The sequence below is a fragment of the Camelina sativa genome, chromosome 16 (genome assembly GCF_030686135.1).
Source record: "Camelina sativa cultivar CO46 ecotype springtype chromosome 16, ASM3068613v1".
Taxonomy (NCBI): Eukaryota; Viridiplantae; Streptophyta; class Magnoliopsida; order Brassicales; family Brassicaceae; genus Camelina; species Camelina sativa.
In genome coordinates this window covers 6,963,049-6,979,658 of record NC_141895.1, presented here as the reverse complement: position 1 = coordinate 6,979,658, position 16,610 = coordinate 6,963,049, and the positions used below count along the sequence as shown (strand labels likewise).

General features: G+C 38.7%; 1 protein-coding gene and 1 pseudogene across 2 annotated transcripts; both read right to left on the bottom strand.

Annotated features, from left to right (window-relative positions):
* Nucleotides 1-102: 102 nt before the first annotated feature.
* LOC147925213 (uncharacterized) lies at nucleotides 103-1,227 on the bottom strand (annotated as a pseudogene). The gene has a single exon (XR_015584859.1). The product of XR_015584859.1 is annotated as an uncharacterized LOC147925213 (transcript).
* A 104-nt stretch (nucleotides 1,228-1,331) lies between these two features.
* LOC104753464 (DEAD-box ATP-dependent RNA helicase 22) lies at nucleotides 1,332-4,316 on the bottom strand. Its single transcript, XM_087492134.1, has 8 exons — nucleotides 3,726-4,316; nucleotides 3,323-3,616; nucleotides 3,122-3,235; nucleotides 2,580-3,040; nucleotides 2,066-2,366; nucleotides 1,827-1,979; nucleotides 1,664-1,715; nucleotides 1,332-1,555 (listed from the first exon to the last, which is right to left on the bottom strand). The coding sequence occupies exons 1-8, from the start codon at nucleotides 4,044-4,046 to the stop codon at nucleotides 1,506-1,508; spliced, it is 1,746 nt and encodes a 581-aa protein (XP_087348260.1). The 5' UTR covers nucleotides 4,047-4,316; the 3' UTR covers nucleotides 1,332-1,505.
* Between the last annotated feature and the right edge of the window lie 12,294 nt (nucleotides 4,317-16,610).

The following is a 16,610-nucleotide window of genomic DNA, read 5'->3' as shown; positions in this document are numbered from 1 at the left end:
AAAAATCAAGAGATATGTATGTGTGATTATATTTAAATTAGTTATATATTATGAATTTGTATGATTTTTTGAAAAAATGTAAATTTCCTAAAGACATTTAGATTTAGATTTTTTTGCTTTTTGTGATTATTAAATAAAATTAAATTAATTAACATAATTTATTATATATATAACAATCATGCTGGATATAACATAGTTTTTTATAAATACAAGATCAGGTCCTCCAATCGTAAACTCACATCTCCCTTTCCCATCACTCTCAGCTGCGAATTGTCACCTAACTTCACCGAGTGACGAAAATCTTTATCCAGTGTGGAGAACCACATCTTATTTCCGCACATATGATTGTTGCAGCCTGAGTCGAGGAAGCAAGCTTCTTCCTTCTTGTTCCCTTCTGTGAATGCCATGAGCAACACATCCTCGTTTTCTCCATCTACCTCAGCATAGTTTGCTTTTCCATGCCGGTTTGGACATTCATATTGAAAATGTCCAAGTCTGTGACATTTAAAACACTCGATTGTAGCTTTGCTAAATGATCTTCTTCCTCCACCTCTTCCTCTTCCTCTTCCTTGGCCCATTCTTCCTCTGCCCCTTCCTCCTCTATCATCATATGCGACCTTCAGCACTTGATCTTCGCCTCCACTAATGGGTTTCTTCAGCTTCTGCTCATGTACTTGTAATGAGCTCTGCAACGCATCGACTGATAGATTGTCAATGTCTTTTGACTCCTCAATCGAACAGACAATGTAATTGAAGTTCTCAGTCAATGTGCGAAAGATCTTCTCCACTATCTTGACGTCTTGCATATCATCTCCACAATTTCCCATATCATTGGCCACCACCATAACTCTCGCAAAGTAATCTGTGACAGATTCTCCAGTCTTCATCTCCAACAGCTCAAAATTCCTTCTCAATGTTTGTAATTGAGCACGCTGCACGCGTGAGTTGCTTAGAAGTATCTTTCAGTGTAATCGTTTTGAGAACAGTTTTATCGATTGCACTGAACAGATAGTTCTTTGCTTTGAGATCTTTCAGTCTCGCTTCACCAAGTGTCTTCTTCTCAGCGTCGGACAACGTTTCTTCACTTGTTGGCTCAACAAACCCATTTCTCACCACACCCCAATACTCTTTTGATTTAAACAAGTTTTCCATGAGAAGACTCCAATGATCGTAATCTCCATCAAATCTAGGAATGCTTGGCTGTGCAAAGCTACTTGATTCAGCCATCTCATTCACCCTTGTTTACACTCGCCCTCTTACTTGTGTTTCTCTCACTCTCAATTTATAGCTCTGATACCTAATTTGTTAGTCTCATATAAAACTCAAACAAAAGCTGAATGCTTCGACACTTTATTGATAGAGATTGCAGGCTTTAATAGCCAAAACTACAACGACCAAGACCAAGTCAAAACCCAACAATAACATATAGAGTGATCTGCAATACATCTATATACAACAACGCCTATGGAAATTGAGAGAGAAGAAACAAAGAAAAAGAGAACGTTTTAAAATCTCACAGCTTGAGGCTCCTCTGCTTCTCCAGCTTTCAGAAAAGCTGAAACATTAAAACACAGTTAGCTTCTCACTATCTTTCTCATTGTATTATTGCATCTATGGATTCTTAAGTTTATTATTGCATCCATGAATTCTTAAGTTTATTTACCTCTCTTCTTAACCTTGTTCCTAAACCCTCTTTTCCTGCTGAATGCAGTTTCCTGGACATTTCATATAACACAAGAATAAATCATCACAAGGTATGCAGAGGAATCTACTAAGGGCGATAATACAACTGAATTAAGATCATGGGAGTTTGATAGAATCTATACCACTGGCTGACCCATCTTCACTGCTTCACGGATTGCTTCTACTAAATCCCGGTTAGCCTCAGTGTATAGACTGGTCACTGTTCCATATTGCCCAGCTCTAGCTGTTCGACCTATCCTGTGAAGGAAATCAACTGCAGAACTAGCAAAATCCGCCTGCAACCAACCCCAAAGAATTTTCATTCTGGTTTTAGAGAGCAGAATACTCTGAAAATGGTGTTAGTTAGAATTCGAAAAGCAACCTGAATAACGTGTGAGACGTTAGGAACATCAACTCCACGGGCAGCGGCATCAGTGCAAACAAAGACACCGCCAGTTTCTCTGAAATCAGCTAGTATATTAGCACGTTCGTCAAGCTTGTGGTTTTTGTGATAACGATAACACTGGATACTAGCTTTCTCCAATATATCAGCCACTGCTTCAACTGCTTCGACCGTGTTTGCAAACACCATCGTCCTCTCAGTGTTGTTGTTGTTTCTTACAGCCTCTATAAGAGCATCAACCTGTGAGTCTATTGTGACTTCAACCCATTTTTGCTTTAGTCTGCAACATAGGAAGACAATAATAAAATCTTAGTTTGAGTAGCGTACCAAGAAAAGCAGATTGCAAATTTCTTATGAACATCAAAACAATGGCTTCCAACCAACAGCTTATAATCATTGCCTATTATAATACATCTTATGTGACTTAGTCAACCATTGAAAGGGGTGTGTGATGCACAGTTCTACAACGAAGATAAAAGTGAGAACTTTTCACCTTGGACTGTTTCGGTGAAGAAAGTTTCCGCTAACCCAAACAGCATCTTGAAACATATGTTTCAAAATACCTCCAGCAGTCTTCTTCCCATTAACAGGAAGTGTGGCTGCAATGAAGATATACTGCTTGCTACGGCTATAGATCTTTCTCACTCTTCTCCAACCCTTTTTTGTATCTGATCCAGCTTCACCTTCGACACTAAGCATCTGTGCTGTATCATCAAGATACTCTGCTTCCTCTTCCTCTTCCTCTTCCTCAGAAATAGACCCCTCATCGAATTCAGCATCATCCTCATTCTCTAGATCAATTTGGGGTACCACGGCATCAATCTCCATTGGTTTTCCAATATTGGATGTAACCAAACGAGACACTTGTTTCTCATCAAAACGCAGCATATTTATCAAACGGATAATCTGATTCTGGAAGCTTCCACATAGAAGCATATCAGCTTCATCAAAGACCTGCAAGTGATCCAAATATTCAAAAGAAGATCTATAATTCCAAAATTGCTTACAAATACAACTCAAACCAATAAGCCATACCACATATTTGACAGATCGAAGAAACTCCAGACGTCTATTTCTTTTCGGCTCAATATTATTCAGAAGAGCAGCAGGTGTCGAAACAATTATATCAGGCAGTCTATCTGGCCAACCCTGCAGCAAAATACAACTTCCATATTCAGCTATATATATAAACAGTTACCAAGTAACAGAACTCACATCAATTAAGGAAATGGTTACCTGAGACCCGCAAACAGCTTCAACTCTGAGAAGTGGATTACCATCCTCACCAATAAGACCATTAACCATCCGAACCACTTGTTCACACAACATGACATTTGGACACAGAATAAGAGATAGATTCTTAACCGGAAACGGCCTCTCATCTCCATTCGTATTATTCTCGGAATCAAGAGCCGTGGTGTTCGTTAACCGATCAATTATTGGAGCAAGGTATCCATGTGTTTTACCACTACCAGTTTCTGCTGCAACAATGACATCTTTCCCTGACAATATCGACGGTATGCAAACAGCCTAACAGATAAAAACACATTTCAGAAACAACAATCCTAAAACTTTAGACAACACAGCAAAATTAACTTAGCATTTCACAATCAGATTTCACTAAATTTGAAAACTTTACCTGAGTGAGAGATGGTCTACCGAACCCAGAATCTTGAAGAGCTACAGAGACTTTATCTGATAACCCAAGAGACTTCCAAGAAACGGTTTGGCCAGCGAAGAACGTATCATTACCCTTTTTCTCTACTTGTGCTTCGGTGGTAGAAGCAAACCCACGAACCCATTTCCCATCAGATCGATTCAGAGAGTTTAAACGGGAAGATACAGATGAACCATAAGCGAGAGCAAACGAGACTTTAAACTTTTGGGATAAGAGCTTCGACGGTGCTGAAGAAGAGACTCCGTATAAATGAAGCACGGAGACAGAGCGTGAGAGAATCATCGGACTTCAAAAATCAAAACTTCATGAGACAAAAAAAAAAAGCAATTTTATCACGGCGGATAAGATTGGAGAAGGAACCTAATCCAAAAGGGTTTTAGGGTTTAAGCAAATTGAGATTCAGAGAAGAAACCTCTGTTTCAGTCCCTTCACTAGTCATTTAGTCATCATTACAAGTTCTCTAAATAAGGAACGACGACGACGTGTTGTGCAATTAGTTCATGGAGTAATGAAACGACAACGTTTTAAGCTCTGTTTTTTTATGTTTGTTTTGACAATACGTTTTTTAGGCTCTGTTTATAAAAAAAGGTTTGATTCGTTTCTTTGTCCCACATCGACAACCTGAGGGATAAGTTTTGTTGTTTATATATGGCTAGAGATCATTGATGGTCACTTGGGTGATGACATATGGCAGTGTGACTAGAGTGTGATTGACGGCTGTGTCTCCTTCGGGATTCTCGGTGCTGTAGACGATTCGCTACCCGGTTAGGTCTGCCTCTCCAGGGTGACTGGAGTCTGACTGACGACGGCTATCCTTCTGGATTCTGTGCGCTGTTGTCCATTCACCACCCGGTTAGGTCTTCCTCGCACGGTTGTCTGACAGGTTTACTTTTTTGTGTTGTCGATTGTTTTACTTTTGCCTAATTCTAAGGTTGGTTAAGACCTCTCAGAACAAAGCCATAACCCCATACACATCTCCGCAGTCTCTGAAATTTAGTTTGAAGTGAGGAGAGTTTTTATACTTTTCTAGTTGAAAAAATATGACTGAAAAGTCACACCTCTAGAGATGTTATTTCGAGGAGTGATTTCACAACAAAAAAAAAATCAATGGCGATTCACACATGCTTAATATCAATTGATGAAAAACGAACCAGTAGCATTTACATGATGTATGAAGAGATTTCTCCAGTGGCTACAGATCGTTGGAAAGAACAACCAACAACATCTTCTTTTAGGATTTTTCATATCATCAAGAGCTACTAATTAGTAATTTCACATCTTATGCTCTCGATTACATTCTTCAGATTGTCAAATTTTGTCTCGAAAAGCTTTAAAGGCAGGGGAGAAACAGCGAATAAGTCAAGACGTAACCAGCTGTTTTGTTTTGTTTCTTTTTTTTTACAATGCGTTTTTACTTTTTAGGCTCGGTTAAAAAAAGGTTTGATTCGTTTCTTTGTCCCACATCGACAACGTGAGCGATAAGTTTTGTTGTTTATATATTGCTAGAGATCATTGATGGTCACCTGGATGATGACATTAAGCCGTGCGACTGTGTGACCTTCGGGATTCTCTACGTTGTAGACGACGATTCGCCACCCGGTTAGGTATTCCTCTCCGATAGCGTGGTCGGACTGTTGTCTGATGACAGCCGGTGAGTGTGATTGACAGCTGTGTCTCCTTCGGGATTCTCTGCGCTGTAAACTATTCACCACCGGTTAGGTCGCACGGTTGTTTGACAGTTTTTTTTGTTTTTTGTCCCTTAAACAAAAGGTATTACCTTGCAGTAAGCCCAGCAGGTGCCAATTTAGCTAAAGCACGTTCTACTTCCTCACTAACCTGTTCAACACCAATACCATACTAACACCTTAATAATGGAAACTGATTCATACCTAAACCGGTGGACGCGTATACTAAGGTTTTAACAGAGCAAGAAAGAAAAAGTAAACAAAATCTTACAACTCGGCGGAGGATAGGTTCCAAAGACGAGCAAAGCTTCTGCAAACTTTCTACTTTCAGAGCCTCAACAATCACACTGCATCATAAGAATAACAAAAGGAGCACCAAAAGAAGTCTTTTAGAAAACTGCAGAACATGAGAGAAAGACCTAGCAAGATTGTTAAGACCTCTCAGAACATTCATGCGTCTGATTCTCATCAAAGGCATCAGTTTGGTAAAGCATTAATGGTTTTGTAAGGAAGATTTGCTTACTTGCATGGAGAGAGTTATGAGACTCAAGTTTGTAAGCTTACACTATGAAGACCTACTTTGAACGTGATGAGCTAATTCATTCAGTGAAGCTAGTTTGGTTGGCACTACTAGTGGTTGGTAAAAGAGGTTTTGGGGTACAATTTACGAGTCTCTTTGTGCAGAGAATTCTCTAGTAGATCTTCTTGAGGTTTCTTGTTATCCAGAGAAGGTACAAGATCAATGCTTTGGTTCATTCTAATGTTGTATTTTCTGGCTAAGACATATAAGTTAAAATTATGCATTGTGTTCTCTGAGATTTCTTCACAGATTGGACTAGTACGTATACAAATTACTTGAATTTTGAGTTAATTAGTTTAGTTTTAACATAAATCTAATTAGTTTAGTTTGACGATAAAGGCATGTTTTGGGAATTCTTGCCTTATGCCAAACGAGGCCAGACCAAGGAACATGTGGCTTAGGAACCCTGATCTTATTCCAAAAGCTTCTGCAAACTTTCTACTTTCAGAGCCTCAACAATCACACTGCAACATAAGAATAACGAAAGGAGCAGCAAAAGAAGTCTTTTAGAAAATTGCAGAATCAATCAGGTTACCAAACATGAGTGAACAATCACACTGCATCATAAGAATAACGAAAGGAGCAGCAAAAGAAGTCTTTTAGAAAATTGCAGAATCAATCAGAGAAAGACCTAGCAAGATTGTTAAGACCTCTCAGAACATTCATGCGTCTGATTCTCATTAAAGGCATCAGTTTGGTATATAGCATTAATGGTTTTGTAAGGAAGATTTGCTTACTTGAATGGAGAGAGTTATGAGACTCAAGTTTGTAAGCTTACACTATGAAGACCTACTTTGACAAGGGCCAAAACTGTCTAATGAATGTGATGAGCTAATTCATTCAGTGAAGCTAGTTTGGTTGGCACCACTAGTGGTTGGTAAAAGAGCTTTCGGGGTACAATTTAAGAGTCTCTTTGTGCAGAGAAGTCTCTAGTAGATCTGCTTGAGGTTTCTTGTTATCCAGAGAAGGTACAAGATCAATGCTTTGGTTCATTCTAATGTTGTATTTTCTGGCTAAGACATATAAGTTAATATTATGCATTGTGTCTCTGAGATTTCCTCACAGATTGGACTAGTACTGACTAGTTAGAGCATTTGCTTGGTTGATGACTCTCGTAATTGAACAACCCGACCATGTCTCTCAAGTGCTGTGAAAGATTCAGGTTTGTGTGTTCTCCTTTTAGGGATTTATTGATATAGTGAATTGGTTTGTCAACAGGAAAGGAGGGAAAAAGCTAATTCTGTTTAAGGCTCTAAGGTTAAAGCCTAACTCCTCTTATCACTCTTTGCCATTAGGAAGCCTAGTAAGATACGGTTTGGTCTCTGTGAAGATTCAGGTGTTTGTTTGTCTTCGCATGAATTTGATGATTCCTTTTCAGCAAAGAAGCAAGGTAATATGTTCTGCGGCTGAATGTTTATTGTTCTCAAGTATTATATTGACTCATCAAGTGGTGGTGGTTAGATTATGAACACAATTCATGTTTTTGAAGTAGCACTACACGGCTTCTTGGTACCAAATTCATGTTTCTGTTGCCAAGGTAATTTCTTTGTATGGTCAAATCAATAAGTGTGTCTTGAATTTTGGTTAGGAAATCAAGAACTGAGTAATAGGAACAATCATAAGTTCTGTTTATGTGTGTTTGTTTAGATTGTGTGTCAAGTATCACGTATACACAAGTTTTTAAAATTTAAATTCTTAGATCCTCATTAGATGTTCTACTATTGGACTGTCAAAATTAATATACATGGTCTAAGTTTCAAACTTTTCAAATTTGCACTTTTCTATTATAAATATATAGTTGGATCACCAAGTAAGAAAACGACGACGTATTGTGCCATTAGTTCGTGAAGCAATGAAATGACAACGTTTTAAGCTCTGTTTTGTTTTTTTTTTTGTTTGTTTTTAAATACGTTCTAGGCTCTGTTTAGAAAAGGTTTGGTTCGTTTCTTTATCCCACATCGACAACGTGAGGGATAAGTTTTTTTGGTTATATATCGCTAAAGATCATTGATAGTCACCTGGATGATGACGTATAGTCGTGCGACTTGAGTGTGATTCACGGCTGTCTCCTTCGGGTTTCTCGGTGCTGTAGTCGATTCGTCACCCGGGTAGGTCTTCCTCTCCGGTGTGACTTTAGTCTGACTGACGAAGGCTGTGTCTCCTTCGGGATTCTCTGCGCTGTTGACGTTTCACCATCCAATTAGTCGGTTAGTTCATCCTTTCCGGGGATGGTCGCACGGTTGTCTGACAGGTTAACTTTTTTGTGTTGTCGATTGTTTTACTTTTGTCTAATTCTAGGGTTGGTTAAGACCTCTCAGAACAAAGCCAACCACATTTTCACACTCTCTAAACGCTCCAGCTAATGAGAATTTTTGGTTTGAATATCTAAGCTGCAAGGTTAATTTGTCTGAAAATATAAAGCGTTACATTCTTTCCATTATATTGTGGATAATGAAGATGGATGTTGACTTTCATGTTTCATGAGTTTTATTGTCATATTTTGCAGTCTTTTCTTGTCAATGATTGACACTTTAATTTGAGTAGTTGCAGGTTTTCAGTTTGAGGCTTTGAGTCCATGTATCAACGTTCCAGTTTGGTTTCTGCAATGTTTCAGTAACAAGCAAAACAAATTTTTGTGATGTAATTAATAAAAAATTCTTATGTTGCTTCTCCAATTTGAGTTTCATTATAACTAATGACACCACTTTTTCTCGGGTGTAACGGGAATAAAACCAGAAATATTTGTTCTCTGTTTAACTTCTTCAGTTTGGATCATTGGGAGTATATCTCTGTAGATGGCTTGATGCAATTTAATATAGACAGAATATTGAATTTGATTGTTTTACTATGATGGATGGTTCATGCTTGAGTGTGAATGTATTTTGCAGAATTTTGTTAACCATAATCCGAAAATATTCTTATTTATAACTTATAAATTTGTAACCATCATCGTTCATCTTTCTTTTTTTTTTTTTTTTTTTGCTCAACTTCAACTATTTAGTTTCCAAAGTTCTTACAACTTGCATCTTAAACTCTTACATTATTTAACCAAACAGGCTTTATAGAATAAAGCTTAGGAGCATAATTCACAAATGAGATAGCTTCCCTTGCTATTCTATCGGCCATTGCATTGCCTATCTCGCGGAATAAACTGGAATTTGACTTCTTCGAATTGTGGAAGTTATAAGGAATGTATCTTATGTGTATTATAAATCAGAGTGGCTACAACTATATATATATACACACACATAAAGAGGGAGTCTAGGGTAAATGAATTTACAAAGAGATCCCTATACTTATCTAGTTCTACTATGTACTCTTATACGCCCCCTCAAGATGAAGAAAGTTTTGTGCCGTCAATCTTGAGACATGCACGATGTAACTGCGTTCGTGACAGTGGCTTGGTGAGAGTGTCAGCGAGTTGATCATGAGTGGAGACATGAGAAACACATAGTTGGTTGTGTTGAATCTGGTCTCGAACAAAGTGATAGTCAATGGCGATATGTTTCATACGGGAATGGAAAACGGGATTAGCACAGAGGTATGTTGCCCCTATGTTGTCACAATATATCACCGGGGCTGTAGGGAGTTTGATTCGCAATTCAGTGATAAGAGAGCACAACCAATGAACCTCAGCAGCAGTGTTTGCCAACGCCCTATACTCAGCTTCAGTGGAGGAGTGAGCCACACCCTTCTGCTTCTTTGAGGACCATGAGATAGGATTGCGGCCATTGTAGATAAGATATCCATTGGTGGAGACATAGTCATCTGTATCACCTGCCCAATCTGCATCGGAGTAACCATGGAGAAGGATAGGAGAGTGAGCATGAAGATAAATACCATGTGTAGGTGTTCCAGCAAGATAACGAAGAACGCGTTTCACCGCTTGCCAATGAACAGTTGTTGGACGATGCATGAACTGTGAAAGGTGGTTGACAGCATAGGATATGTCAGGACGTGTGAATGACAAGTATTGGAGGCTTCCTACAACCAACCGATATTGCGAGGCATCGACAAGAGGAGTACCAGTCGACAACGTGAGTTTTGGAGAAGCAGGCAATGGGGTGGCTACCGGTTTCGCATTGTGCATATTATTCTTTTGAAGAAGATCCATTATGTACTGTCGTTGCATGAGATGTAGACCAGCATATGTGCGTGAAACCTCGATGCCGAGGAAGTAATGCAAGTTTGTTGGGTCTTTGATTGAGAAGCGGTGAGAGAAGGAGGCAAGGACAGCCGCGATAACAAAGGAGTTATTACCTGTGACAATTATGTCATCAACATAGACAAGTACATAAGTTAGAACGAGAACCTTGAATAAATAGAGATGCATCAGCAAAAGAGTTGGTGAAGCCAGTGTCTAGTAGGTGTTGCTTTAAAGCCATGTACCAAGCCCGAGGAGCTTGTTTTAAGCCAGAGATAGGTTTGCGGAGACGACAAACATGATGAGGCCGATTTTTTTCAACAAAACCAGGAGGTTGGGACATGTAGACTTCTTCAGTAAGTTCCCCTTGAAGGAAAGCATTATTGACGTCTAGTTGTTTGAGCGGCCATGACTTCTTAACAGCAACATCCAGTACAAGGCGGATGGTGGTAGATTTGATAACCCGGCTGAATGTTTCTGCATAATCCTTACCATATTGTTGATGAAAACCCTTTGTAACCAAGTGCGCCTTGTAACGGTCAAGTATACCATTGGCGTGAAACTTAGTTGTGAACACCCACTTACACCCAACAATGTTTTGATGCGCATTAGGAGGAACTAAGTCCCAAGTATGGTTGATATTCAAGGAGTCATACTCACGAGAGCAGGCAGGACTCCAATTGGGATCTTTCAAAGCTTGAGTAATGTTTGTTGGATCCTGCGGCGATGTAGGAGAAACGATCACATTGAGCGAGAGTTTGGGGTTAGGTTTAGTGATTTTGTTTTTGGCACGAGTTGTCAATTTGTGGTTATTTTACTGGGCAGGCTTGGCATGGTAGGAGATTGGTGTTTGGTTGTGGCTGAGTTGTGGGACGCAACTCATTTTTATGTGGAGCAATAGGCTCTTGGGGATCAGGTAACGGCTGAGATGTAGGTCGCATCTCATTTTCTTTGGGAGCAGTAGGCTCAATATCAGAGGTAGAAGTGGAAGAAGGAGAGTTAGAAGGCAATACCTGAGACGACGAGGACGTGGAGGGTTAAGGGTCGAGTCCAGGGGTCCCAAACTCGTAGTCGGAGATGATGGAGGCGAAACCGGAGAAGCAATGTTGCTGTCGGGCTGGGTTGTGTTTGTTATTCGTTGTTGGGCCTGATTCTGTTGCTGGGCCGGATTAGGTGGTAAGAGGCCAGTTGTGGTTTAGTCCACTTTGACGTGATCAGCGTTGATACGTAAAACAAAAATCACGCATGGGAGATGGAGATGGAGGCGGTGTGGAAGAAGTCGGAATAGACACGAGAGCCACCGGAGGTAGTGGCAACAGAACCGGGGAGGATGAGACCAGAGACGAGGAGCTGGTCTCTGCGGGACCGGTTCTTCATGAGGATCACAGGAAAGGGAACACATCTTCGATAAATTGGACATGGCGTGATGTATATACATGACCGGTGGGAACATGGAGACAGTAATAGGCACTCTATGTCACCGAATAGCCAAGGAATACACAACTCTGAGAGCGATCGTCAAGCTTGTGGTGCGCGTACGGACGGAGCCACGGAAAATAGAGGCAGCCGAAGACCCGGAGACGCGCATAGTTTGGGGACGTGCTGAACAGTTTCTGGAATGGAGATTTCATGGAGAGAACGGGAGTTGGCATCCTATTGATGAGGAAGACGGCGGTTGCAAATGCATATGGCCAATACTCTTTTGGAACCGACGCCTTGGTCATGATAGTCATCCCAGTTTTGACAATGTGGCGATGCTTCCTCTCCGATAAGCCGTTGTGTTCAGGAGTGTGAGGTGGAGAGGTCAGATGAGAAAATCCTTGCGTGGAAAGAAAGCTGCGTAGTGCAACATACTCACCCCCATTGTCCGTGAACAATGTGCCAATACGTGTTTGGAAACGATTTTCAACAAGGGCCTTGTAGGTGATAAAAATGTCTTTAACATCAGACTTTCATTTAAGTGGGTATAACCATGTATATCGAGTGAAGTGGTCAAGAAAAACAATGTAATATTTGTAGTTTTGGTGAGAGAGAACAGGAGAAGTCTAAACATCAGAGAAAATGCATTCAAGGGGTCTAGTCGAGAGAATGGTGGATTGAGTTAAAGGGAGTTTGTGACTTTATTAATGAGACAATCAAAACAAGAAAAATGTTTTTGATTGGAAGATGCATGAGGAAGCGAAAAGGAGGAAATAATAGCATTTAAAATTGTAAAGGAAGGATGGCCAAGTCGAGAGTGCCAAGAACCAATACTTGGATGTGGACCAGCAGCAGATAGCAACGCAACAACATTGGAACTCAGCATCAGCCATTGATACAGCTCATTAGCAGTCCGACCTTGGACTAATGGGTCTCTCGTACTGAGATCCTTCACCTGAAAGAAGGCAGGAAAGAAATGCACAGAGACTTGGTTATCATTGCACAAACGATATACAGAAACCAAATTTTTGTATATGTTGGGAACACAAAGAACTTTGTCTAGCTTTAATGTACGAGTTTGAGTAGGAAGAAGCGCTAAACGCGTATGAGTGATCGGTATGATCGAGCCATCTGCTATGGTGAGATCATCACCACCATTGTACGGTTGGTGAAGGGTGAGGTTGTTGAGATCAGATGTGATGTGGTGAGTAGCTCCACTATCCAAGATAGCCGGAGAGGAGTTGTTTGTCACCATGTTCGCGTGGTTTCCAAGGAGTGAAAGGAGTGTTGTAGCGTGGTGGAGCAGAGGCTTGACTGGAGAGGAGCTGGGGACAACGACGAGCATCGTGTCCTTGTGTGTGGCAGATCTGACATTTGCCTAGATATGGCATGGAAGAGCGGTTTGGATTGGTGGTGTTGGGGCTGTTGTTTTGCCAGGCGTTGTTGTTGTTGGAGCGGGAAGAAGGGTGGTTGTTGTTACGGTGGCCGTAGGTGTTGGTGGAGCCGTTGTTAGAGTCACTTTGACGTTGATACTGAGCAACATTGGCAGAGGCTGGAAATGGTGTAGGAGAAGCAGCAGCACGGAGTGTTACTTCACGGTTGCGTAGGCGTTCGTGAACTTCAGTGATGGTGGGAGGAGAGTCTTTACCCTTGATCTGGTCAGCAACCGGCTTGTAGTCATCAGGAAGACCAGCAAGGATCTTCTCAATTTGGTCCTCATGATCCATTGGTTTCCCAAGGATAGCAAGTTCATCAAACCACTTAGTTAGTCCACGAACATATTCGTCAATAGATTTGTTACCTTTAGTCCAAGCCTTGATTTGATCTTTGATTTGCTTGAAGTGGCTGCGGCTAGCTTTGGCGAATGTATCAGCGAGAGTGGTCCAGGCTTCAGCAGTAGTGGTAGCACGAGACACCAGCGGCTGAACAGATGTCGTCATAGCACCCAGAAGTGCATTGTAGAAGAGGCGATCTTGGCGTTTCCAAAAGGCGAAGTCAGGATTTGGCTTGGTCGTGTCGTTCTGCGTGACGGTGGGAGACGGGGAGGGACAGATCCATCGAGATAACCAGAAAGTTCATAGCCATCAATTAAAGCATGGATCTGCAGACTCCACATGAGATAGTTGGTGTCATGAAGCTTGGTAACGTTAGCAGTGTTTTCATTGAAAAGTGCGGTGGTGTTGGGGTAGATAACTTCACCGGTTGAAGGGGAGGTGTTACCAGACGATGTCATGGTGGCGGAGAGCGACGAGATTTAGAAAATTTTTAGGTTTGATCGAGGCTCTAATACCATATAAGGAATGTATCTTATGTGTATTATAAATCAGAGCGGCTACAGCTATATATATATACATAGAGAGGGAGTCTAGGGTAAATGTATTTACAAAGAGATCCCTATACTTATCTAGTTCTACTATTTACTCTTATAGAAGTAGCCTCTGAATATCTTGAAGGATAGGGTTGATACATGGCCAATATTCTTGATTCTTCATAAGGTTTATAACCACTTGAGCGTCTGATTCGAAGATGATTTTTTTTGTATTGGAACCGGCTGATCATAAGCATCACCCATCTCATAGCTTCCACTTCTGCTTCCATCGCATTCTTCATCTTTGGTAAAGCTCGAGCTCCAGCCCAAATCACTTCTCCTGCTCATTTCGAAGCACCCTACCAATGCCACATCTATTCTGATCCGTGTTACATTTTAGCCATTAGATTGGTGGTGGTCTCCATTGCCCACTAACTCCTCTATCGACTCTAAGAGTTCTTTGCAGAGTTGTACCCTCTTTCTAGTTCCCCATTCTTCTCTCCCCATTTATCTTTTTATTTTTAAACAACTAATTTTATTTGATAAATTCAAAAATATTTTTTTTATACATTAAAAAACAAACAAAAATACACTAACCCACCATATAACTCTTATACAGTAAAAATTCAATAAATTAATAAGGTTGAGACCACAAAATTTTATTAAATTGTAAAAGTTTTAATTTAACGATAAATTAATAAAATAGATATTAATTTATAAAGATATATTTTCATTTCATAGTTTTACAAATTTTCTCTAAAAAATAGATATTTTATTATAATTCACATTTTTATATAATTTTCTTAATTTATAATATTGACTATCGTAATAGGATGAATGTTACTAGTCTACTAGATTAACTATTTAGGTGAAAATGATAAATGTTCAGAAGTTCAGAGTTTAGAAGAAATTGTTGCTACTATCTTTCATTGTGATGATGAAGTCAAAGAAAATACTGAGGTACCTCTATATACAATTACACATAAGGAAACAACTATTGAGTCTAACACTTTCCACAATTTTGTTGATGCGATTTAAGAAAATAATACCAAAATTTTTTGATGCGATGAGAAAAATTGGAGATGAGCTCCAAGAAAAAAAACAAATTCAAAAATAGACAAACAACAACAGAATCATATTTCGGGATCTGTAAAATTTATTAATTTATAGCGAGTATTAGTATTAATATAAAGGTTTTGCTGTATTATTCTATCAAAAAAAAATCTTATTATATAAACTTTGGTTCTCAAAGTTAGTAACTCACCAGATCGTGACACATGTTAATTTTAACAATTATAGATCAAAGTTAAAAGCTCACCAGATCGTGACACATGTCAATTTTAACGATTAAATATCAAAGTTAGTACCTCCTCAGATCGTGACACATGTCAATTTTAACGATTAAAAATCACAGTTTTCAAGCTTGGTAAACAAAATAGAAAATAATTGTAATCTTATTATATTAAAAAGAAAACAACTAAGATAAATATAATATGTGTTATTCATATCAAAGTTTCACTGTTACAAGATTCTCAACCACTGCATGGTAAAATAAATATACTATATGCCATCCATATTTGGTTGTATAATTATACTATATAACCTAACACATTAAATTTTATGTCTTTGTTTGCACAAAAAAATAAATAAATAAATTTTATGTCTCTATGGTTAGCCAATTTCGGATACTGAGTACTGCAATAAGATTTGTTAAGTCATGCGAAGAAAACGAAGATCGTGAAGTACCAATTGGCAGTCTTAAGAAAAAAGTTTGAATTGAAGTCTGAACTAATATTTTTATTATCTTAAAAATCTTATTATATAAATTTGGGTTTTCAAATTAGTCATTAATCATGACAAATGTCAAGTACATTGATGAGATGTTGACACATGTCAAAAAATTATTATTTTTCAAAACAGCTAATTACGAAAATAACATCAAATCTAAATAAAATTTACATGTTTATATCTTAAAAAATTAAATCAAAAAATAAAATTAACAAAACTAATCTATTTTCCATTCTACGTTACTTATATTATACATGCTTTCTCAATAAGATTTTGACATGTATAAACAAAAAAGTAATTCACTAAGCATGTATATATTATTAATAAATAAATAGTGAATAACAAATTTAAAAAGAATAACATAAGTTATGTCAAAAGAATTATTTTTTTGGAAACATAATAGGACAGCTAATTAAGAAAATAACATTAAATCTACATAACATTACATTTGTTGTATCGAAAGCTTTGATCTTTGATTTTTTTTTCTGATATAATTTTGTCGATCTATTGCGTGGGTCTTTGATTCGTGCGGGTTTTTTAATGGAAACTATCAGATGCAATGAAATGAAATCGAAGTATATAAGCCTGCTAATTTAATCATGGATAGAGACACTGATGGAGGTTCCAAAAGTGATTCTACAGTTAGTAGCATTATAAGTTTGGAAGATAAGTCGGTCGTTGATGGTTTTGGTCAAAATTTAGAGTTGTCTTTTCTGAATAATGTTGATGATTCTGGTACTGAAACAAGAGGTGTGTGATCGAGTAACTGAGAAACAGTTTCAAATTTGGGAAGTTGGAACGGTATACCATTTTAAAATTGGTTTCAAATCGGATTTCTGTGGTTTTCTATCTGATTAGGTTCATAAACCGTTTAAACAAGCTATATAGAGAAATATATGAGAATTTTTGATTTGGGCAAAAT